The following is a 26,045-nucleotide window of genomic DNA, read 5'->3' as shown; positions in this document are numbered from 1 at the left end:
TAACAACTAGCTGATCTATAGTTTCTCCTTAATCCTTTCATCTCTAATATATAACCCGGATGCTTTTCTCTCCTCTAGAATAATGGAATCCCCTCCTTTATCAATTCTGTCTTCTCAACACATGGAAAGCAAAAATGAAGGAAAATTCCACAAGTTAAGAAAATTTCAAAATGCCTTTTATAATCAACAAAATTACTTCTGCATAGAAACACTTCTCAATGAGTCTAATCCAAAATGGGATAAAATTCAATTAGAAACTGACAACAACACAGCATATACTGTGGAATAAGCCTTTTCATGTGGAGATGATACCTAATCACATTAAGTCACAATTAACACACAAACCACGATTCACCCTGTGAAACTAAGCAAATCTTATTTTATTAGTTATTTATTATTTGATTTGCACAATGGAAAGAAAATATGAATCATAATGGAATCAATCAACTAAATAAACAACTGTACTTACGTGTTAAATGAAAGATTCCATCACAGGCACTAATATGAGATAAAAAGGCATTCCCCAGGCCTTGCCCATTGTGAGCTCCTTTCACAAGGCCAGCAATATCCACTACATTTAGAAAAGCAGGAATTTTGCTGAAAAACAAAAAATGACTTTAGTAGAAGACAGTACTAAGAACCTGTTTATTAGCCAAATGGCTCTTCCAAACACATTACATAAATTAATTTTTTACTTTCTAGAACAATGTTTATTAGACTCTCAAATGAATTTAAAAATGCAAGCAAGAAATAATCTTTCTTAACTAGGAAAATGAAGAGAAAACATTTTAAAACAGAATAGATGTTGTTATTATGTCTCTAAAAATGAAAACTCACATCATTAATTTTATTATACTGCTCCACGGGCACATGCACACATACACAAAAGCAGAGAGGGGGGAATGTTTCAGAGCACACTGATACAAGGCAAGGCGACCATCACAAAATGAGCTAACGGACAACTGACTGTGCCAGGAATCAGACCAAGTGACACGGACTGGTGATGTGCATTATCATTTCAAAGTTCAACAACTCTATACGGTGGATGTTATTTATTAAACCCACTTTACAGATGAGGAAATTGAGCCTTTGAGGAGTTAAGAAATCTACTGCACACAGGATCATTCAGCTCAATAGTAATGAAACTGGGATACAGGATATCTAGGTTTGCATTTTTTTAATTTAAATACAAATGATTTTATTAATCCCTCTTATTTTTATTTTATTAATTTATTTTAATTGAAGGATAATTGCTTTACAGATTTTTGTTGTTTTCTGCTAAATATCAATGAATCAGCCATAGGTATACGGATGTGCTCTCCCTCTTGCATTTAATCGCCATATGGGTTTTACAGCCCCGAAGTGCATGTAATGATGTGAACCAATTAACAGAATAGTAACAACCTAGTTGTTAACAACTGCAACAGAATGAGACAAGGTCAAGTAACAGTTAACACAAACTAGAAAACAAGTTAACAAAACCAGTCAGCCATGTAAAAAGGGAGATTAAAGCATGAGTAAATAAAGCTCAACGTCATATGACAAAGGTGTATGGCCTACATATGTATCCTTTGTCAATTTTCAGAATATTCACTTTTCAGAATGTCAATTTTACTACATGATAAAACACAACATAAAGTTCCATAAAATACTTCTCTATTATCTACATGGAAAATGAGTATTTTAAAAATAACTGTTCCATAAGTTTTTTTTTATACAAATAGAAATAGCTGATAGCTCTTATCAGCAAATCCACAGAAAACATACATGAGATATGGTTCAGCTTTTGGTGGATACTGCGGTTGCCTCACCAGTGGTGTCCTCTGCCCTTCCCCTGGGGACTATACTGACTGTCACTTGGCCAGCCATCCCTCGCCAGTGTAGCCCAGAGCTTTGGAGAAGCAGGCTCTATACTTAATTCTAGAAGGGGCATGTACTTGGACCTAAATAAGCAGTTTAATCTCATCCCCTAGGCACAACCAATGACTCCAAGACCTCTGCTTTGCCCCACTTGCCTAGAAAGACTTAAGGAGAGGTTTGCCAGAGAAGGTAAGAGCATTCTTAAATAGAAGCTCATCAGTGCTCTGACAGAGCTTCTAGAAGCAAACCCCTCTTTCCTCACTCTGAACATGGACGACAAAGTATACAATTCCAAGACTGGAGAGGCATCCTGTGAATAAAAGGGAAGGCAATCTTAGGATCCAGCTGAGGAAGAAAGTAAAATGGAGAGGGGGACAAACCCAGGTCCTCGTTGACACAACTCAAGTGCTGACACCAACACTAAAATACCAGCTACCTGTTGCTATCTCAATAAATGAATTTTCAAATCAGTACGTTAAGTGCAACCAAATTCATCTACATAATGTCTTATACCTAAAACTATCACCCATATGATAAATATAAAGTACAGTAGCATAGATATGAGTGGAAAGGCCCTGAATTTAAAGAAGCCTTCAGCTCTAGTGCTGGTTGACATTAACTATCTGTGTGACCTTGGACAAATCATTTTACCTTCTTAGATTTCCATTTCCTTTTATGAGGAAACAAGACAGGTCAATCTATAGTTCTGAGATTCAGTTTTCTAATGGGAATGAGTTTAATTCTGATTCTTGATTTAAGGCCATGATAAAGGTTTAAACCATTAATACCATATATCAAAAAACAAAAACTTGAGCCCTTATTCAAGGACTTTTTATACACGCACCAGTGATTTTTAAGACTATGTTTTTAGATCGTATGAAATTTAGATCATTGTCAATGTCCTGATTATAATGGTTTACTCTGGCAATGCTGGAGAGTGTCTATATTTAGCAAATAAAAACTGAAGAATTAAAGTGCAGTGTGGCATTATGTCTGCAACTTACTTTCAAGAGTTCAGAGAAATTTGAGTGAAACCACACAAGCATTCTACATATAATTTTTTAGCTTATATATAAAATTGAAATCATTTAAAAATAAAATGTTTTTAAAAAGGATACAGAAGTCAGCTTGAGGAGTCAATCTGAGGGATATAATTTGAGCTACGTCCAATGATTATAATAGATTATAACAAAGTGAGTAACAGTGATAGGAATAAATATATGAATGAATAAATGAAAACAAGAAAGCTCTTCTTATAGCAGAATGCCATCTAATAAATGAAAAATAAATGATGAAATTACAAAATCATCATGTGACAATCATCACAGTAATAATTAATTTGTCAAAAATGAACAGATGCTAAAACTAGAGGATGAAAGTAAGAGAAGAAAATGAATTTGGTATATATTTTATAGTTAGAACTCAGGAATTTCTGACAGATTGGATGTAGGGGTGAGGAAAGAAAAGAATCCAGAATAAATCTTGGGCTTTAACTTAAGCAACTAGAGAAATAATAGGGGTATTTACTGAATTATAAAAGTCTTGAGGAAGCACAATATTGACACAGGCAGGGTGAAACCAAGAAGCTCATTTTGGACATGTCAGGTCAGAGGCACTTGCTTAGTCATCTAAGTGTCAGTGTCAAAGAGGCAGTTAAGATACATGTCTGGAGTTCAACAGAGTTCAGGACTGGAGATGAAATCTTGGGATTTATCACCACGTTCAAAAGAGCGAAAAACTAAATGCACACAAAATCTCAATAGTAGGGAAAGAGCAAATAAACTGTACACACGTTCATATAACGTAGTATGAAGCATAAGTATTGTATTAAAAATCATTTAAATCTGTATTTTTACTCTAGAAAAATACTAATAATACCCCAAGTAAAAAAATATCAAAAGTATGGAAGTTTCTACCTCCAAAGTACTTATATTTATTATATCAAGACAGAAGTATACGTGATTTTACTCCTCTCTTTATACATTTCCATGCTGTGAATTTCCTACAATAAACCTATATTATTTTTTTTCTAATTAAAAATATACTATTTAGGTTTGTGCAAAAGTAACTGTAGTTTTGCATTGGAATTGCAATTGATATTGGAATACATTCTTAAATAAATGTGGTTATGCTATACATCATTTTAATGTGCAATTCTTGCTTTATGATTTTTGCTAATGAATTGTTACTTGCTGTTTATTTTATATGTATTTTAGACTATAGAAATGATGTGAGACAAAAAACAAATCCAAGCGTTTTTCTTATTCAGGTTCAAAATGGGCCATAAAGCAGCAGAGACAACTCACATCAACAATGCATTTGGACCAGAAACTACTAACGAATGTACAGTGAAGTGGTGGTATAAGAAGTTCTGCAAAGGAGACGAGAGCCTTGAAGATGAGGAGCACAGTGGCCAGCCATCGGAAGGTGACAACAGCCAATTGAGAGCAATCATCGAAGTTGATCTTCTTACAACTACACAAGAAGGTGCCGAAGAACTCAGCATCAACCATTCTACAGTCATTCAGCGTTTGAAGCAAACTAGAAAGGTGCAAAAGCTTGACAAGTGGGTGCTTTGAGAACTGTCCGAAAATCAAAAACATCATCGTTCTAAAGCGTCATCTTCTCTCATCCTACACAACAACAATGAACCATTTCTCTATCAGGCTGTGACAAGCAACGAAAAGCGGATTTTATACAACAACCAGCAATGACCAGCTCAGTGGCTGGACCAAGAAGAAGCTCCAAAGCACTTCCTAAAGCCAAACTTGAACCAAGAAAAGGGTCATGGTCACTGTTTGGTGGTCTGCTGCCAGCCTGATCCACTACAGCTTTCTGAATCTCAGCAAAACCATTACACCTGAGAGGTATGCTCAGCAAATCAACGAGATGCACAGAAAACTGCAATGCCTGCAGCAGGCATTGATCAAGTGAATGGGCCCAATTCTGCATGACAATGCCCCACTGAACATCGCACAACCAATGCTTCAAAAGTTGAACAAATTGTTCTACAAGGTTGGCCTCATCTGTCCCATTCACCTGACCTCTTGTCAACCAACTACCACTGCTTCAGCCATCTCGGCAACTTTTTGCAAGGAAAATGCTTCCACAACCAGCAGGACGCAGAAAACGCTTTTCACAAGTTTGCTGAATCCCAAAGCACAGATTTTTATGCTACAGGAATAAACAAACTTATTTCTCATTGGCAAAAATGTGTTGACTGTAATGGTTCCTATTTTGATTAATAAAGATATGTCTGAACCTAATTACAATTATTTAAAATTCAGGGTCTGAAACCGCAATTACTGTTGCACCAGCCTAATAACATGTTTGTTATAAAAACTTTAAACAACATAGAGAAACACAAGAAATAAAAAATGAAATTCCATTCTAAAAATTACATTCCTTAGAGATAACCATGGATTAGTTTGTGATCTTCACTTCATACATTTTCCTATGAATACACACATACGTGTATACATTTACATGAGTGGAATCACATAATACAGACTAATTACTCCCTTTACTTCACACTCCCCAGAAAAAAATAACTGCAATGTTAACAATGGATGTATCCTTCCTTACCCTTCTCCAGGCTCTACATTACTTTAATAATCACCCCAAATAATGGCAACCAACTCGTGTTCTTGCCTGGAGAATCCCATGGACAGAGGAGCCTGGGGGGCTACAGTTCATGGGGTTGCAAAGAGTCAGACACCACTGAGTGACTGAGCACTCACAAAATAACAATTCCGAATTAATTTTGAAAAAAAATTAAAACACATGATTTTAAATACATCACTAATGTATGTGTACTTAATCTATACAGGGCTACCACATGAACAATGGCATAAAGATTTTTCTTACCTTGCTGGTTTGTGGTACTGGCAAAGAAAGTCAAATCTTTCATCAGGCACAGGTACTCTGCTCTCATTCGGATCAATAGTGCAGAATGGGAAGTTTTCTGCTGAAGCTTGACTATTGGTTAGTACATTGAAGAAGGTAGATTTCCTAAAATGAATAAAAACAATTTCAACCAATTTTTAGGCTAGCACAGAAAAATTTATCCTACTGTCATTTCAATGCTCAAATAAAATCCATGAGGGTTATAAAAACAATCTGGGGAAAGAGGAGGATACATTCTTACTAACAGAAATGAATTAAATTTACAACAGTGCAGCTCATGATTTACAATTAAGTTATGCTCCTATCTCAGTCTACTTAGAATGTGAAAAACATTTCCCCAAAGAATCTTTGTTATAAATAACTAGTTTCACATCATACTACAAAGCCTATATATTTCATTCATCAAGTTGCTGAAACACCAGTATCATCTCACCTGTATCTAGTATGATTTCCTCTGGCATAAATGTAGAGACGTATGTATTTAGTTAGGTCAATTACTTCCCAAGCATTCTGAATTGGGAAACAGATGCTAACTGCCTCGTAGGAAATAAAAGTTTGGAGCTCAGACTCCCTTCTACTTGTTAATGCATAAGGATTACTGGTAGTCTAGAACTGTGATCTGTGGATTATGAAGGTAAAAATGCGAATTTTTCCCAAAGTACAACTTTAATCAAGAAAAAAGCTATTAATAATAAATAACACACACTCAGAGAATGCCAACTTGTATTACTATTCTCTCTTTTCCAAACACTTCTTTAAGGTAAAAATGTCTATTAGATGAGATCTAACCCTATACTCAGCAGTTTATACTTGTTACAGTTAGTTCATATGATTGAACTTTTAAACCAGAGAACCACTTTTTTTTTTAACCTCTGAGACCCTTTTAAAATAGTAGTGAACAAAAGGCAACATGGGAGACTCACCGAAATACTACTGGTGAGAAGTACAATTTGGCAATGATATATTAACTTGTACCTGTCCATCAGTCTTTAAAATACAGCTCTTATATCCCATTCAAATTAAATATTTTAGATTAAAGTAGAGAAGTTTCCCAAAACAGCCATTTAAATCATTACTGGTTACTGAGAGCATCACTGGTCAAATCTGCTTGCCTGTAATAACAGACTCAGCTGAGAATTTAAAGGCATGCACTACCAGGCCTCTTTCCAGATTTGGTATAGGTTACTAGAATAATCTACAAGTTCATATTTATCAAAAAAGTAATTAAAGGGAATTCCCTGGCAGTCCTGTAGTTAAATTCTGCACTTTCACTGCTGAGGGCATGTGAACTAAGATCCCAGGGCAGAGAACTAAGATCCTGCAAGCTGTGTGGTGCAGCCGAAAAGTAAAAAATAAATAAAAGGTAACTGAAATACTGTATACCTGCAATAAAAATAATAGCAAAATAATGGTACAATAGAAATATTTTAACCAAATTTAAACATATTAATTAATCTACTTATAAGACATTTGTGCCTTTCTTGGGGGACAAAAAAAATGCAGCTGTATTTCTGGACACTGTAGATAAAAAACTGCTTGTTGCTATTACCACATGTTCAGTAACTGCAACATAAAAAGGCCATAGGGAGTTCATGGAGTTATTTTCAAATTTATTGGTATTAATAACTATTGCATTTTGACTGCCTACCTAGACAAAAATATGTTTCATAATAAAGAAATAAACTTAAAATTAAAACATATTATATAACAACAACGTAGAAAAGAAAGTCCCCATATCTCTTAGGCTAAAAGAATTTTTACATGCATCAACTAAACTTGGAAGACAGCTCCATTTTCACAGGTCACCTCCTCTTGGCCAGGATTTTAAATTTCACAAAGCCCAAGTCATCTATATTTTCCAATAGCTTTGTAAGTACAAAAAAAGAAAAAGAAATTTTCTAAGGATTATTAGTACAGGCTTTGGTGGCAAGCTAAGACATTTTGATCAATTCAAATCTACTAAAGAAAAGCCTTGCAAAAGCAAAGAATTTTAAAGTTTTGGCTTAAATTGGAGTGGTAAAGCCTGTAAGACTTTTTGGTGAAATGAGGATTTTATACACACACACATGCACACACACACACACACACATTCAGATCCCTTAAGGTTATTATTGAAGCCTGAAGGTATAGGAAAGATTCAAAATTGTAGGGATCTCTCTCTAATGCAAGAAGAGGTTTACATAAACATTACTTCAGCAATGAAATGAAATATTATTTCTTTTCTCATAAGAAAGAGTAGCTAGACTTAATGTATGCTTCCTCCATTTAAAATCTATTTTATTTCTGAAGCTATATATTTTATTGTAATAGGTAAATCTGACTATGTTTAATCTAAAATCTTATGCAAAATTATATTATGTATAGGGAAGTTAGGATACCAATGTAAACTCCGCCATTATTCTGAATTAACTATTTATAAAATACACATTCAAAAACATGGAAAACGTAAAATGTTTTTTTTTGAAATGTTTTTAATTTATATTAAGATTTATATTAATTTATATCAAGTATATAAATATAATATATAATGTATATTATATAAATATAATACAATTTATATTAATTTATATGAAGTTATAAAAGATATAACTAAACTGTTAAAAAGTAACTACCTACTAGATACAGAAATAAAAATGACATAAATAAATACCAGCGAGTGTACACATGGTTAGTAAAATATCACCAGTAATAAATCACTGAGGGCTATTACACAGGCCCTCGATATACACAAAGAGAAAAGCACTTCACCTCCATAGTGTTCTTCCCAAAAGTCTATAGCATGATTCCTGGTATCAAAATATAAAACTATAGCAATCCAAATAGTGTGGAGCTGGCATAAAGACAGACACATACACTAGAGGAACAGAATAGAGAGCCCAGATATACAGCCTTCCATATACAGTCAAATAATCTTTAAACAAGGGTATCTAGAATGGGAAAAGACAGTCTCTTCGATAAATGATGCTGAGGAAACTGGACAGCCATATGCAAAGGAATGAAGACCCTTACCTTACACTATATACAAAAATTAACTCAAAATGGATTATAGACCTAAAGCCTAAAACTATGAAACTTACAGAAGGAAATGTACAGAAGAAGCTTTGTGACACTGCATTTGGCAATTATTTCTGAGATATGACACCAAAAGGACAGGCAACAAAAACAAAATTAGGAAAAAAAAAAAAATGAGACTACATCAAAGCAAAGGACCTCAATAGACATTTCTCCAAAAGAAGATAAACAAACGGCCAAGAAACATGTGAAAAGATGCTCAACATCACCTATCATCAAGAAAATGCAAATCAAAACCACAATGAGGCATCACCTCACACCCAGCTGAATGGTCACTATCAAAAAAAAAACGGAAAATAAGACTTCCCCGGCAGTCCACTGGTTAGGCATCCACCTGTCAGCGCAGGGGACACAAGCTTGACCTCTGGAAGAAGACTCCACATGCCGTGGGCAACTAAGGCCACACGCCACACCACTGATGCCCAGGCGCCCGAGAGCCCCTTCCGTGCCACAAGAGAAGCTACCACAATGAGAAGCCCACGCACAGCAACTCAAGAGCAGCCTCAGCTCGCTGCAACTGGAGAAGGCCCATGAGTACAACAAAGCCCCAGTGCAGCCAAAAAAAAACAGTAAGTGTTGGCCAAGATATAGAGAAACTGGCACAGTCCTGGTAGAATGTAAAATGGCACAACCGCTATGGACACCAGTATGCAGATTCCTCAAAAAAATTAAAAAATAAAATTACCATGTGACCCAACAACTTCACTTCAGGGTATTTACCCTGAATAATTATAAGCAGGATCTACAGTGATATTTGGGAGAAGGCAATGGCACCCCACTCCAGTACTCTTGCCTAGAAAATCCCATGGACGGAGGAGCTTGGTGGGCTGCAGTCCATGGGGTCACAAATAGACTGAGCGACTTCACTTTTACTTTTCACTTTCATGCATTGGAGAAGGCAATGGCAACCAACTCCAGTGTTCTTGCCTGGAGAATCCCAGGGACGGGGGAGCCTGGTGGGCTGCCATCTATGGGGTCACACAGAGTCGGACACAACTGAAGCGACTTAGCAGCAGCAGCAGCAAAGTGATATTTACAGACTCATGTTCACTGCAGCATTATTCACAATAACCAAAAGGTGGAAGGAACCCTAATGTTTACTGACAGAGAAATGAACAAAGAAAAAGATTACAGCATGACAAAACATTAAAATGGAATTGAGGGTCATTATACAAAATACCTGATTGGCACTTTTCAAAAGTAAATGAAAATTTTTGTGACCTTTAAAAGATCTATACTGGAAAAGAAAAAGGACATTAGTGGGAAAACTGGTGAAATCCAAATAAAGTCTGTAGTTACTAGTAAATAAATAAGAAAAAAATCTATCTGAATTATGTGATGATACAGCAACAATGACCAGAATTCTGAAAAAGAACCTATGAAAATTAAAAGACTTAAAAGAAAGTAGATTAGGAAGTACTTTTAAGGCATACAATTACTGTTGATAACAGGAAAAAGTGAGTAGGAGAGTAGATCTGTTGTCCAAAAGATTATTCTAAACATATTAAAAAAGAAAGCAAATAATTCCCAGTCTCAAATTTCCACAGACGAGCAGGTACCCTGGAATACTGACAGAAATAATAAGAGTTAAGATCATTTAAATTGGGGAATTTTGCTTCCCCTTCTATTTATAGAACTGCTCTCCTGCCACAATCAACTAGCAAATCAGACAAAACATATGAAATAACAGTTTTCAAACAGTGGACAATATACCACACAGGAAGTGTTCTCTGCAAGAACTACAAATGAACTAAGCTCTGAAACTGCCCTAGCTTACTGCCTAAAGGTGGTTTCAAAGCCACAGCACAGGAAGGGGGAACCAAAGGAACCTGGCAGTCGTGCCAAGTTAAAGAGACTGAGATGAGAGTTTTGAGAAGCCCAAAGCAGCTAGAATTTATAGGACAGTGTACTAAAAGGAAGCAGCTGCACAGAGAGGGCTCTGGACATCAGCAGAAGGTATCTTCAAGAATAAGGCTGAGTAACACTGTACATGAGTAAGGTCAGTGTCCACGGGCCAGGGGAAAAAATACCCAAGTGCAGCACAGTGAACAATTCTCAGGTTCACACAGAGCTTAGAATAGTTCACATCCCTACCAGCTGGAACAGACAGAGATGCAAGGGAACTTGGGTAGAGTCCTCAAAGCCACATCTTAGTATAAGAGCTAAAGTAGCACCACAGCAAAAAAATATTATGAACCTATCTTAAGAAAATATAATAAAAAGTCTCAAAAAAATAAAAAACCAAATGTGAGAACAAAGTCCAACACTCATTAAAGGACTACTACAACTTTCAGCAAGCAACATAAAATCTAGCATCTAGAATCCAATAAAAAGTAAGAGGAATGCAAAGAAGCAGGAAAATAAAACATCAAAATCAGGATAAAAGTCAACAAACGTAAACAAACCCAGTAATGATAGAGATGATGGTATTAGCAGATGAGGACCTTAAGATAAATGTTATAGATATTTTTAAATTTTTCTGAAGGATATAAAGGTGAATATGAAGACAATGAGGAATTAAATTAAAAACTACCCAGGCAGGACTATGGTATAAAAAATATAATATCTAAAAAAATGAAACTGAAATTATAGCCACTGGATGTAACTAACTGCACAACAGACACTGCAGAAAAGATCAGTGAGCATGAAGACAGAGCAACAGAAACCATCAAGTGAAGCACAGAGGGGGAAACTGGACAAAAAAATAACCACAGCTTCAGCAGAATACTAATTAGAGGATTAACTCACGTATAATAAGAATAACAGAAGGAGAAGAAAGGAAACAGGGAGAAGGGGAGGGAAAAGCAATTGAAGAAATACTAGCCAAATATTTTACAAATTTAATGAAAATCATAAACTCACAAACCTAAAAATCTCAACATATCCCAAGCAAAAGAGGCATAAGAAAAACCATAACAATGCATATGAAAATCAAATTTCTGAAAACTAGTATATAAAAAGAAAATTTTAAAGAAAACTATAGGGGGACAAAACACATTATGTACAGAAAAACCATGATGATACAGAAAAACCATGATGATAATGACAATAGACTTCTCATTAGAAAGCTGAAGAAAATGGAAGATAACTTCAATGTGCTGAAAGAAAAACCGTTCCTAGAATTGCCAACAAAAATCTTTCCAAAATGAAGGCATAATAAGCACATGAAAAGATGCTCAACATTAATAGGAATCAAGGAAATGCAATTCAAAACCACAATGAGATGCCACTTCATGGTTTGGCTATAATCAAAAAGATGGTTACAATCAACGATACCACAAATAACAAATGCTGAAACTAAGATATGAAGAAAAAAGAACCCTTGTACACTGTTGGTGGGAGGTGTAACTACTGTGGAAAACAGTATGGAGGTTCCTCAAAAAAGTAAAACCAGGGACTTTCCTGGTGGTCCAGTGGTTAAGAATCTGCCTTGTAAAGCAGGGGACCTGGGTTTGATCCCTGGCTGGGGAACTATGATCCCACATGCCACAGAGTAACGAAGTCCACGTGCTGCAACTGTTGAGCCTCTGTACTCAGCAGCCAGCGCACCACAGCCAGAGAGTCTGTGCACCACAATGAAAGATCTCAAATGCCACAGTGAAAATCCCACAGGCGGCAACTAAGACCTGACACAGCCGAATAAATAAATAAAGTATTTAAAAAAAAAACTACCATATGAGCCAGCAATTCCACTCCTTGGGTACATACCCAAAGAAAACGAAAACACTAATTCAAAAAGATACACGCACCTCAATGTTCAAAGCACCATTATTTACAACAGCCAAGATATGGAAGCACACTGTGTCCACCAACAGATAAAGGGATAAGTCAGGCAGAGAAAAGATAAATACTAAATACTATGTTATCATTTATATATGGAGTCTAGAAAACAAAACAAACCAGTGAATGTAACAAAAAAGAAACAAACTCACAGATGAAGATAATGAGGAATGCAAAAAAATATGAAAACTATCAGACAGAACAATTGTATAAATATCTGAAGTGAAATGAAACTGAAATGAAGATACAGAGAACAAAACAGTGGTTATCAGTGGGCATAGGGAAAGTGGGTAGCAGCAAGACAAGGGCAGGGGAGTAAGATGTACACAAACTACTATGCATAAATAAGCCGTAAGGATACAGTATTCAGCACAAGGGACAGAGCCAATATTTTATAATAACTGTAAATGAAATATCATCTACAAAATTTTGAATCACTATGTTACACGCTTAAATTAATATTGTAAATCAAGTGAAGTCACTCAGTCGTGTCTGACTCTGCGATCTCATGGACTGTATCCTACCAGGATCCTCCATCCACGGAATTTTCCAGGCAAAAGTACTGGAGTGGGTTGCCATCAACTATACCTTAATTTTAAAAATGCTTAATAAAGGTAACAACAAGCATTGGTGAGAATGTGAAGAAAGTTGACCCTACATACGTTGCTGATAGGAATACAGACTTACATGCTCGCTTCGGAAAATAGTTTGGCAGTTCCTCAAATACTTAAATATTAAATACACAGTCACATACAACCTAGAAATTCCACTCTTAAGTATACACTCAAGAGCGGTGAAAACATATGTCACACATAAATTTGTTTATTCCAAAGCTGGAGCAGAGAAAGTACAAATAAGTCTAGAACACAATATACACAATTTTCTACTTTCTGGAGTCAGAAAGTAGAAAACACTAAAAAAATAGAGGACACATCAAAAGGTATACTTGCGAACAGTAAGGCTCCTGAAGGCCATATATGGGCAGTTGGAGCGACACAATGTAACAACAGTAACCCATTATAAATAACAAAGTAAAAACTGCTCCTGATACAAACAAATTATAAGTAACAGAAGAAGGGGAGGCTCTTCTTTACAACAGAATTCTATACAACAGAATTTCCATTGTTCCTTCTATAAATATATAAATATACAAGGAACAATAGAAATTTTTAAATCACCATTTGGTAAACACCACAATAATAACTATTTCAAACAAGAATCATTAATACATGCCATAACTGGGAGGCAAAAGTACAAGAAACACAATATTTACATAATTTCAAAGTATCTTCCTACAACATATGTAATGGGAAATACAGAAAACCTTTCAGTGAAGAAATCTGTCAGACATCTCCTAGATAACTGATCAAAGTTAATTAACATCACTAGCATTAGGACAAACCAAGGTTGTATGCCTCCAGATGTAATGTACTTAGAAGCATATGTCAATTCTGCATCCAAAAGTATGAATTTTACCACAAGGAAATATTAGATAAACCTCAAGGTTTAAGAGCCTAAGGTAAATGGCCACCACTCCCCAAAAGTGTCAAGGGCATAAAGAAATAAAGTGATAAACTGTTTCAGATTAAAGGAAACTAAGGACACAGCAAGGGTTAAGTGCAACATACATGTAACCCTGGACTAGATCCTGGGCCAGAAAATGAATATTAGTAAGAAAACTGGTAAATCACTGCTGATTTCCTAAATTTTATAACCATACTGTGTTAACAGTTGGGGAATGTAAACAGACCTCATATAGGATTTTTTTTTTTTAAACTGGTTTTGCAAGCGTAAAATTTTTAAATTGTGAAACTTCTTGAAAAAAACAGTTTTTATTTAACATTAAGCAGAGTCACACAGACTGGGAAGAGGCAGTTCTAATACATATCCAACAAGGAATCCATATCCAGAATAAACAACACCTAATCATTACAAAAAAAGAAAAAAAAATCCTTCACAGAAGATGACCAATAAACATTTTAAAAGATGCTCAAAATCATTAGCTATCAGAGAGATGCAAAACAATCATGAGATTACACTTGAAGTATGACCAAAATGAAAAAGAATGATAATACCAAGTGCCAGTGAGGATGCAGAACAATTAGAATTCTGCAATACCAGCACTATAAGTTAGAATAATAATAGATAATTTGGAAAACTATGTGGCAGTATCTACTTAAAGCTATTTAACTAGTCGGGGTGGGAAGTTTGGAGGAAGAGGCAGGGTAAGTGGGTAAGTGCATCCATTCGCCCAACAGAAACGAGTGCTTAGATCCGCTCACCAAAAGATATGTACATGAAAGTTCAAATCACCTCAATCCATCACAGGCAAAAACTGGAAACTACCCAAGTGCCCATCACAGCAACCTGGGTAAACATCCTGTATATTCTCTCAGGCATAACGTTGACGTATAAAAAGTGTCAGAGTGCATAATGTGTGATTCCATCTCCATCAGGCAAACTAACCAATGTGGTGATATAAGCTGGAATGTGGTAGGAAAGACAGTTCTGACTGAGAAGGGGCACGGGCAAGTCTTCTGTGGCACTGGATTTGTTCTAGATCTTGATGTGGGTACTGGTTACATGGGTGAATTAAAACGTAAAAATCTGATATGTACATTTAAAGTTTTCATGTTTTATTGTATATGTTATACCTCAATGTAAAAAACAAACAAAAAAAATCACTTGGGCAAAACAAAACAAAAGATTCACTATAGATAATGCTCTGACAAAAAGCCCACTTAAGAAGCCTCTGGAATGGTTCAAGTAAGAAATCACTGGCAATGAAGATGTGAAAAAAACAGATCAGAGAGAGACTCGGGTACCAGGTTTGGTACCCTACAGAAAAATACAGCTGAGGAGAAAGGATGCAAAGATAAATCTCTCAAGTATCTGGGCGGAAAGCAGTATTACTACACAAGAGAGAGAATATAACAGCAGGACTATAGAAAAGAGAAGCCAACAGATGATTAAAATCAGGAGAGGATGAGACTAACCAGGGAGAAAGGATAAGAGAGAAGACAGCCAAGGACAGAAATCTATTAAGAGAGCAGAGGAAGTGTAGCAACCACAAAAGACTGCAGAAGAGTAAGAAAGGTGGAGAGTTACAAACAGGGCGGAGAAGTTACAGACAAAACGTGAGCACCAGCTTTCAGATCACTACTGCATTTTGCTATAGTCTTTGTCAAAACCAAACATTTTTAAAAGGCCTTAAATGACCTAAAAAAAAAGTTAAAGTACACAATTTGTGATTTCCCTGTACCTTCGTTTCCAAATCAGTTTCAAACTAGTTCATGCAAGCAATCTGCAGAAACAATTAAGTCATAAGTGGAAGACACTGTCAAGAATCTATAACTATAAATGAAAAATATAATCTATTCCAAGGATAGAATACACATAATTGGTTATTTCTTATATATAATGTATATATAATAAAACACTATTCCGTATGAAGTTAGTGGCTTTTCTGGATACGAAATTTTTAACAATCAAATACTGGAAAAAAATCTGGCCAGCATAAAAAATAAATATATGCATAAAGAGCAAGTTATAAATTGAACACTAAGAGAATAATCTTCCGCCAGTGAGCTTCTTGAAGCAATCAAGAATAGAGCCTCAGGCTTACCTTGTGGTCCTGTGGTTAAGAATCTGCGTTGCAATGCAGGGGACTGGTTCAATCCCTGGTCTGAGAAGATCCCACATGCCTTGGGGCAACTACTAAGCCCGTGTGCCACAACTACTGAACCCACTCTCTGCAACTACCGAAGGCCATAGGCCTTAGAGCCCGTGCTCGGCAACGAGAGAAACCACTGCAAAGAGAAGCCCACACACTGCAGCTAGAGTAGCCCCAGCCGGCCGCAACTAGGGAAAGCCCATGCCCAGCAACGAAGACCCAGAGCAGCCAACAAATAAACAAGAAACAAGATGTATTTTTTAAAAAAAGGAATGGTGCTTCTTCAGTAAGAACAAGAAGCTAAGAATCAGCCAGAAAGACCTCTCCAGGAAACAAATGGGTGTCATACAAAACTATACTGGAGAAATAATAGAATGCAGCAGATTAAAGATGGCCACACATTCTTTGCCACTCCTCCCACCAAGAAACTGGTCTATTTCCCTTCCCTCCTTGTCTCTGGGCTGGTGTCATGACTTGTTTTAACTAAAAGAAATAGGTGGAAGCATGTTGTACCACCGTCACATCTTCTCTCTCTTGGGAGCTAGCCACCATGCTATAAAAAAGTTTGGAGATAACCTGGAGAGACAGAAGCCAAGTAAAGGAGGGCAGAAATGACCCAGACTTCCAGCCAAGCCTGATAAGGCCCCAGCCCTGCCAGTATGGCCACTTGAACCCTCCAATCCTGACTGGCCACCAGCTGAATGCAGGCACATATAGGATATATTGGATCTGAAGTGAGACCAGTAGCAAACTCTCCCAACTAAGCTACAGAACCAGGAGAAATAATAAAGTCATTGTCTTAAACCACAAGCTTTTGGAATGGTTTGTTACATTAAACTACATAACTAAAACACTGAACATAATTATTCTGCAATTTTTTTTAAAAGCATTTCCTACAGCGTTTTCCTTAACAACAGTACCTAGCTTTGAAAGACTCTGTAGTTGGTCTCTGGTGAATTGGAAAACAGCAAGTCATAGGAACAACCAAAGGACATTCCCAGAAGTATCAACTAAGCAAGACAAATAGTCCCCTAAGGCAGCTGTGACTGCTGGAACAGAGTGTACAGTGGTCCCCCAATTTTCATTCTCTCCTCCTTTCACAGTAACAGATTTTTCAACTGATCATCTGACCATCAAAATAAAGACTACATTTCCTAGCCTTCCCTGAAAAATTCTTATGACTAAATCTGGACAAAAGAATGTACAGTGTGACAGCTTACAGGAAAAAAAATCCATATAGACTGCAGGGCAAGTCACCTGGCCTTTTGACCTTCTGGATAACCAGCTGTCTGGAATTCACAACACTTTGGATGATGAGAACGAAAAGCCGCTCCCTTAGGACTGCCAAGGCACGAAGTGCAAGGAGCTGGGGTTCCTAAGACTTCATAAAGCGAAGTCAATATACCAACCCATGACTGCTAAATTTACTTTACATAAAAAAGAAATTTCTGTTTCGGCCATAGTTTTGGGGGGGATTCTGACACCTGCAACTGAAACTAACCACATCTCATGCAGTGACAGCATCAAGAAGAGCTGTCCCAAGACGGAATATCAAATTGTAGTTTCTCAAGCAAAGACAATATAATGGAGCAAGGACAGTCTTTTCAACAAACGGTGCTGGGACAACTGGACATCCATATGCCAAAAAAAAAAAAGAATCTAGATACAGACATTACACAATTCACAAAAATTAACTCAAATGGATCACAGACCTAAATGTAAATGCAAAACTAAAAAACTCCTAGAAGTGAAGTCAAGTTGCTCAGTGGCTTCCAATTCTTTGCAACCCCATGGACTCTATAGTCCATGGAATTCTCCAGGCCAGAACACTGGAGTGGGTAGCCTTTCCCTTCTCCAGGGGATCTTCCCAACCCAGGGATCAAACCCAGGTCTCCCACATTGCAGGCGGATTATTTACCAGCTGAGCCACAAGGAAAGCCCAAAACTCCTAGAAGATAGGGAAAAACTCAGATGACTTAGGGTATGGCAATGACTTTTCAGTACAATACCAAAGGCATGATCCATGAAAGAAATAGTAAGGTTTGCAACCCCATGGACTATAGCTTGCCAGGTTCCTTTATCCATGGGATTTCCTGGGCAAGAATGTTGGAGTGGGTTGCCATTTCCTTCTCCAGGGGATTGTCCCAACCCAGGGATTGAACACGTGTCTCCTTCACTGTCAGGCAGATTCTTTACCATTGCACCACATAGGAAGCCCAGTAAAAAGGTAAACTTATTTAAAATGAAAAATTTCTGTTCTGCAAACACAACGTCAAGAGAATGAGAAGACAAGCCACAAACTGGAAGAAAATACTTGCAAAACACATATTCGATAAAGCGCTGCTGCTGCTGCTGCTAAGTCGCTTCAGTTGTGTCCGACTCTGTGCGACCCCATAGATGGCAGCCCACCAGGCCCCACCGTCCCTGGGATTCTCCAGGCAAGAACACTGGAGTGGGTTGCCATTTCCTTCTCCAATGCATGGAAGTGAAGGTGAAGTCGCTCAGTCGTGTCCGAGTCTTTGCGACCCCATGGACTGCAGCCTACCAGGCTCCTCCATCCATGGGATTTCCAGGCAAGAGTACTGCAGTGGGGTGCCATTGCCTTCTCCATGATAAAGCACAGTTATCCAAAATATACAAAAAACTCTTAAAACTCAGCAATAAGAAAACAAACTAATTAAAAAATGGGCCAAGACCTTGACATACATCTCACCATAGAAGATATTCAGATGGCAAATAAGTATAAGAAAAGATACTTCACAATGTCATCAAGGAAATACAAATTAAAACAATGGAATACCACTACACCTATTAGAATGGCCAAAATCCAGAACACTGACCGCACCAAATGCTGGCAAGGATATGGAGCTAAAGGAATTCTCACTCATTGCTGGTGAAAATATAAAACGATACAGCCACTTCAGAAGCTTCTTATAAAACTAAAAACATACTCCTGCCATACAATCCAGCAATCATATTCCTTGGTCCAAATGAGTTGGAAATTAATGCCCACACAAAAACCTACAGATGGATGTTTACAACAAGTAGTTTTATTCGTAACTGCCAAAATTTAGAAGCAACCAAGATGTCCTTAAGTCAGTGAATGGATTAAAAAAACTATGGTACATCCAGACAATGAAATACTATTCAGCGCTAAAATGAAATGAGCTATTTAAGCCAGGAAAAGACATATAAGAAACAAATGCATATTACTAAGTAAAAGAAGGCAATCTGAAAAGGCTACATACTGCACAATTCCAATTTCATTCTAAAAAAACCAAAGTATAGAAACAGCGAAAAGATTAGTGGTTGAGGAAAGTTCATAAATAGGCAGAGCACAGAGGATTTTCAGGGTAGTGAAACAACTCTATGAGATACTGTGGACAAAGGTCTTCATACATTTGTCTAAATCCATAGAAGGTAAAGAACCAAGAGTGTACCCTACAGTAAATTATGGACATTGGGTGATGTGTCAGTGAGGTTCATCAATGGTAACACATGTACCACTCTGCTGTGGAATGTTGCTAAGAGGGGAAGGACATGCACATATATGGGCAGGAGGTGTATGGGAAATCTCTGTGTCCTTCCCTCAAAGCCGCTGTGAGCCTAAAAACAAAACATACAAACAAGCAAGCAAAAAACCTTAAAAAAAAAAAGTATCAGTAGTGTCCCCTAACATCCTCCAAGCCTTATACCTACAATGATATACTTGCCCAAGAAGAGCTAATTTATAAAGGGTCATTCAGGTAAGAAAAAGCAGAACAAACCTGGAAATTAAATTTCCATATTTTTGTTTTAGTATTCTTTCTACTTCACTTCATTAAAAGTGGCCATCAAAACATGTCCCCTTATCACTAAACCTACACATGGCATCAAGGGCAGAAGAACTACCCCATTCACAAATAATTACTGAGTGCCTACTAAGTTCCTGGGTTTCCCTAGTAGCTCAGTTAGTAAAGAATCTGCCTGCAATGCAGGAGACCCAGGTTCAATCCCTGGGTCGGGAAGATCATCTGGAGAAGGAAATGGCAACCCACTCCGGACTCTTGCCTGGAGAACTCCATGGACAGAGAAGTCTGGCGGGCTGCATCCCATGGGATCACAGAGTCACACACAACTGTGTGACTAACTTTCACCTTCTTTGCCACTGTCACTAAGTTCCTAACACTGCTGCTGCTGCCGCTAAGTCACTTCAGTCGTGTCCGATTCTGTGTGACCCCATAGACGGCAGCCCACCAGGCTCCCCCGTCCCTGGGATTCTCCAGGCAAGAACACCGGAGTGGGTTGCCATTTCCTTCTCCAATGCATGAAAGTGAAAAGTGAAAGTGAAGTCGCTCAGTCGTGTCCAACTCTTGGCGACCCCATGGACTGCAGCCTTCCAGGCTCCTCCGTCCATGGGGTTTTCCAGGCAAAAGTACCAGAGTGGGGTGCCGTTGCTTTCTCCGAACACCAGTCTAAGTGCTAGAAATAATAACAATGAAGAAGAACAAGGCTATCTTTGCCTTCATGGAATTCAAAGTATAATGGGAAGAGGGCAGCGACATCAAACATTGATTAAATTAGATAACACATATAATGTGCCCAATGATAGGCATATAGCAAATAAGTGTTCAAATAAGTATCAGGTATTGTTAGCTATAAATATTACCTCGATGTTTTTAGGTAATCAGCCTTATGGCTACTAAAAGGCAAACCTTTTTATTCATCCAGTTCTCTAAAAACCAAGAGATTCTTCAGATGGTTTCTGTACTGTGCTTAGGCGCTCAGTCGTGTCCGACTCTTTGCAGCCCCATGGACTGTAGCCCACCAGGCTCCTCTGTCCATGGAGCTTCTCCAGGCAAGAATACTGGAGTGGGTTGCCATGCCCTCCTCCATCGGTTTCTGTACTAAAGGTCCTTATTTTTTAACTGTCCCCTCTCCCCAGTCCGTTTCTTGTGAGCCTATCTAGAGGAAGACATGTTCAGTCAGATTTCCCTACACAGGAACCGGCATTCCTCTGGAGAGGCAGCAGGTGAGAGGAAGACATGTTCAGTCAGATTTCCCTACACAGGAACCGGCATTCCTCTGGAGAGGCAGCAGGTGATGAGAAACACCCAGAGGACCATACCTCCGGTCCACACCCAGAGCTTCATATGGCTGGGCTCCATGCAGACCCAACTCCGCCAGGCTATCCAAGCTCCTGTCCCTACTGAGGCTTGGCCACTCAGCTTGCTCTTCAATGCTTTTCTTCCAGTGTCTTTTTCTTGCTTAAAACAACAAGAATTTGTGCTGCTTACGAAGAACCCTAACTGATACAGTTAGGCAATGTAAGATCATTCTATAAAAAGGAGTGTTCACAGCCAAACACAATTGCCAAATCTCATCAAACTGTGCATTATTAAAATGAGTGAATTTACTGTTATGAAGTATATGTCAACAGAACTGGAGGAGTATTTAATTTAAAAGCATAAATAACACATTTAAAAAAATATTTTAGGTTATTCTCATATATACTGACATTATGCTCTATGCTAAAAAACTCATGTAAGAAATACTTTTTCAGATGGACCATTTTACAATTTCCCTGGCAGTCCAGCTGGTTAAGACTCTATGTGCTTCCACTTCACGGGGTATGGGTTCAATCCCTGGTCACCAAACTAAGATCCCACATGCCATGCAATGCAGCCAAAAATAAAATAAAAGGAAGAAGTTTAAGATAGCCCATTTAAAGTGTTTCCACTAAAATCAAGCTGCACTGACTGCAATGAGTCTAGAATAAGAGAAGTACGTTAATATCTAAAAACTATGTCTTGCTTACTAAGCGTAATAAAGCTCACAACATACATAATGATCATATCTTGCTTTCAAGTTTATTGACAACACCCCTACAGTACTTTGCTTAATTATTTGTTTTGGTTATATTCCCACTCTCTATTTAGTCTTACTTTGCAAGCAGCCTATATCACAGCAGGAAACCCCCTCAAAATGCAAACCTCTCCAGCTCCAGTTGAAATTAGGACAGCCACACGTCACGCTTTACATTACAAGAATTTCAGAACTGCCTCACTTGGTCACACCATGCTGCATTCACTAGGCAGTCTCTGTGACAGGGGCTCCAAGGAACACATCAAAGAACACGGTTGTCCCACCTGCCAATCTTAAGCCTAACTCACATTCCAAAACATCTTCTGTCACCTTAACAAATCCTTAACATATTGGATTTGATACTCCTTAGTACACCCCAATCATTTCTGAGACATTTTTTGTATTTTAAGGTTAGTGAAAGGTATTAAAATAGAAGGGCAAATAATGAAAAAATAGACTTTGAACATTCAAGTTGCATGTGCATATTTATACAAAAAAAAAAAACACCCACAAATATTTTCTAATTACTGTCTCACTCGCAATAAGTGATTCACTTTAATTTTAAACATTACAAAACTCAAAATTTTATTCCCACAACTTTCAGATTTAACCACTTTATAACAAATACCCTTTTATCATACAATTTCCAATATTAAGTTCAAATTCATCACCTTCTCTTCAAGTAAAAATTCAGTCATCTTATCCCTGATCTCCCCAAGAATCTAATCAAATTTATAATGTGGGTTTTAAAACTATTTACTAAAGTATCCTACTGTGTGGCCTTTGGTGACCAGACTAGGTATCCTACATAGCCAACCAGCGAGAAAATCTAATTTAAACTATTCTAATTCCACATAAATTCAGCATTGTGTCTCCCAACAGTGTTTGAGGCAAACCAGGGCTGTTCTGTCTCAACTAGATGTTTCAATTCCCACAGATTCTTCCTCTGAGTTCAGCAAAACAAACAATGTAAGTTAACTCAAGTTTCAATACAGTATCTGTGTAGAAAACCAAAAATAAGATACATCTCAATGAAAACCTTGCTTTGCAACATAGTAGTATTCCAGTTTCCTGGCCTCTTCAATTTAAATTTCAATTACCTCCAGAGTTTCCCTTTGTACCACAGGACCAAAATATTTACAAAAGGAAAATGTGAAAAGGCCAATATTCACCTACCCAACATTTGGTAATCCAACAATACCAATTTTCAAGGAGGTTCCAAATCTTCCAATGATTGGGGGTGGTTTAATTCCATCACCTCCCTTTTTGGGGGGCATCTGAAATGTCAAAACAAACATACACGTGAACAAAACATTTTACTATCCCCATTGACCAAAAACACATTTCATCACACAAAATATATTATTGAATAATAAAAAACAAAATGCACTGTATATATTAATTCAAAACTGACATACTTTATTTTTCAACAATATAAACAGAAAAGTTGTTAACAGATTTGATTATGATAGTTATCAAAGCAGTCACCCCTGAAAAGTAATAGAAAAACTGATCTAAAAATATGTAGCACCAGGGATTCCCTGGTGGCTTGGTGGTAAAGAATCTGCCTGCCAATGCAGGAGACACAGGTTTGATCCCTGATCTGAGAAGATCCTACACGGTGAGGCCCAATTAAGTCTGTGAGCCACAAATATTGAGCCTGAGCTCTAGAGCCCAGGAATGGCAACTACTGAGCTCACGTGTCTCAGCTACTGCCTAGAGCCCCTGCTCTGCAAGGAGAGAAGCCACTGCAATGAGAAGCAAGTACTCCACAACTAGAGAAAATCCAGAACAGCAAGGAAGACCCAGCACAGCCAAAACGAAATTTAAAATATGTAAGTAAAATACAAATATGTGGCACCAGAAATAAAAAATAAAACGTAAGCTGCCAATCTTCCATTCAGACTGTTCACAAAACACTTTCTTAACCTGACGTGTGGTTACATGAATGAAAGCATTTGGAAGCACAAGCACAGATAAAAGTGTCAAAGAAAATCCATTCTAGAACCACTAGCAACCGAGTCACCTCCCACCAAACCATTCCCCCTTAATCTGGAACCTACTCTTTCCCATTTCGCACAGAAACACCACGTTTCACATGAAAGAACACTCGCCAACATCAAGGTCTTTCCAACAAGTTTCTTCCACCTTTGGCACTGTAGCTACGACTCCTCAGACCTCATAAGCAACGTCCGGAATCTACCCTTTGATTATTTCTAGTCCGAAATGGATTTACTAAACCTTTTTGTTTAAAGGTCGAAACTTTCTGGGTCCCTGACAATCTGGCTCCAAGTTTCTCCGCGCGGAACTGACCCCACTTCAGTACTGCAAACTGAACTTAAGAGGACTGCTAACCTCACGTTTTATAAGCTGGGAACTATGTCCCTATCTTCTGGCTCCAGCGGAACCTCCGCGGGCCACGCTGAGGCCCCGCTCATTAAGTGATAGTCCAGCCTCTGATCCTTGACCCCGGAGGCCAAGGAATCTCCCTTCTAGGATCTTAACTCCCACCAGTTGCCAGCCAAACCCCAGATCTCCGAAGCACATTTACATGAGAGGAGACTCCAGTCCCCTGGCCTTCTACCGAGGGGTGGCCGGCCGCCCAGCCAAAGCAGAGACCCTCCAAAAACCTTCCCCCTCTGGATGGGGCCACTGGCCATCCCCGCCTCGGTAGGAGGCTTTCCCTAGAACGTGCCGAGTGAGGCGTGGGCCGCTCTCGCGAGGCGCGGCCTAGTCCAACAACGCCTCATTCATCCACACGCTCCACGCCGCCAGCTGCCCTCGCCCCGTGCCGGCCACCCAGCCCTGGCCCGACGCCGGCCTCAGAGCAACGAGTCGGAGGGTCGAAGACGCGGCGGGGGCGCGCCCGCAGGCTCCCTGAGGACCTCACCGTGCTCGGGGCGCGCGATGACACGGGGGTCCCAGCGGCAGCGGGAGATGGGTCCTACCGGCAACGGGAGGCGGGGAGGAAGGAGGAGAGAGCGCAGGCCCGGCCCCTCCGCCGAGCAGCACGCACGTCGGCGGCGGCGGCGGAACGGGCGGGCCGGGCGCCGGGCTGCACCTGCGCGCAGGCCGCGCGCCCCGCCGCGCCGCGCCCCACCCCGCCCCGCGCGCCCGCCCGCCCAGCCCGTTGGTCCGGCCGCCTGGAAGCGGGAGAGAGTGGGAGGAGCCGCGCGGCACCCGAGCGGGCGGAAGCTGGAGATCCAGCCCTGCCTGCCTGACCCCTGTACCCCCGAGAGGCGTCTTCCGCCCTCCCTACACGTGGGCGTCTCGGCCTGAGATCTCGGCTTCCTTCCCTGTGCTTGCCCTGCATTGCCAGTAAGCGCACATTTCAGCCGCGGGACCTCGAACCATCCCGCCTGACCGCCTGCCGGCAGACGGGTTGACTCAGGTCTAGTAATTAGCCGCGCCAGCCCTGCTTGGCTGCCAACTGAGTCATCGGGGACCACGGCCCCAGCTCGCCTTCTTTTTCTATAACTCTTCACTCAATCTGATAATGAGAAGCTGGTAAACTTTCTTAAAGGAAAAAAATAGGACTAAAGGAAGCCTGTGATCTAAGGAATCCTTCGTTGCCTTAATAGTTCAGGCATTTTACAGGCACGGAATCCCTGGATGAGATTAACACAGCCAATATTCACACACATACACACACACCGTCCTTTTCCTCTGGAGGGTTAAGAGCAGGGACCTTTAGAATTTAGGAAATGTAGGTTTCAATCTGGGTTCCACTACTCATAAGAGGTTATACTGATGGTGAGTACAAAGTGTGGGCTATTTAGCTTCCTTCTGTTTCTTAGCTACCCTGTACTCAGACACCAGTTTTTATAAATACAAGGTTTTGGTGACACGGGAGCTGGACTGAGACAACTTAAATAGTGCATATGTATCATACACTCTTACGAAGTTCTAC

General features: G+C 39.0%; 1 protein-coding gene across 1 annotated transcript in view; it reads right to left on the bottom strand.

The window, feature by feature from the left end:
- OLA1 (Obg like ATPase 1) overlaps positions 1-25,093 on the bottom strand; it is a 164,910-nt gene extending 139,817 nt beyond the window's left edge. The window contains 4 exon segments of the mRNA NM_001046045.1: positions 470-597; positions 5,728-5,871; positions 23,312-23,412; positions 25,026-25,093. Coding sequence (NP_001039510.1) covers positions 470-597; positions 5,728-5,871; positions 23,312-23,412 — 373 coding nt within the window. The 5' untranslated portion in view covers positions 25,026-25,093.
- Positions 25,094-26,045: the final 952 nt, after the last annotated feature.

This window comes from Bos taurus, chromosome 2, assembly GCF_002263795.3.
Source record: "Bos taurus isolate L1 Dominette 01449 registration number 42190680 breed Hereford chromosome 2, ARS-UCD2.0, whole genome shotgun sequence".
NCBI lineage: Eukaryota > Metazoa > Chordata > Mammalia > Artiodactyla > Bovidae > Bos > Bos taurus.
The sequence above is the reverse complement of the archived record's forward strand: the minus strand, read 5'-3'. Positions and strand labels throughout refer to the sequence as shown.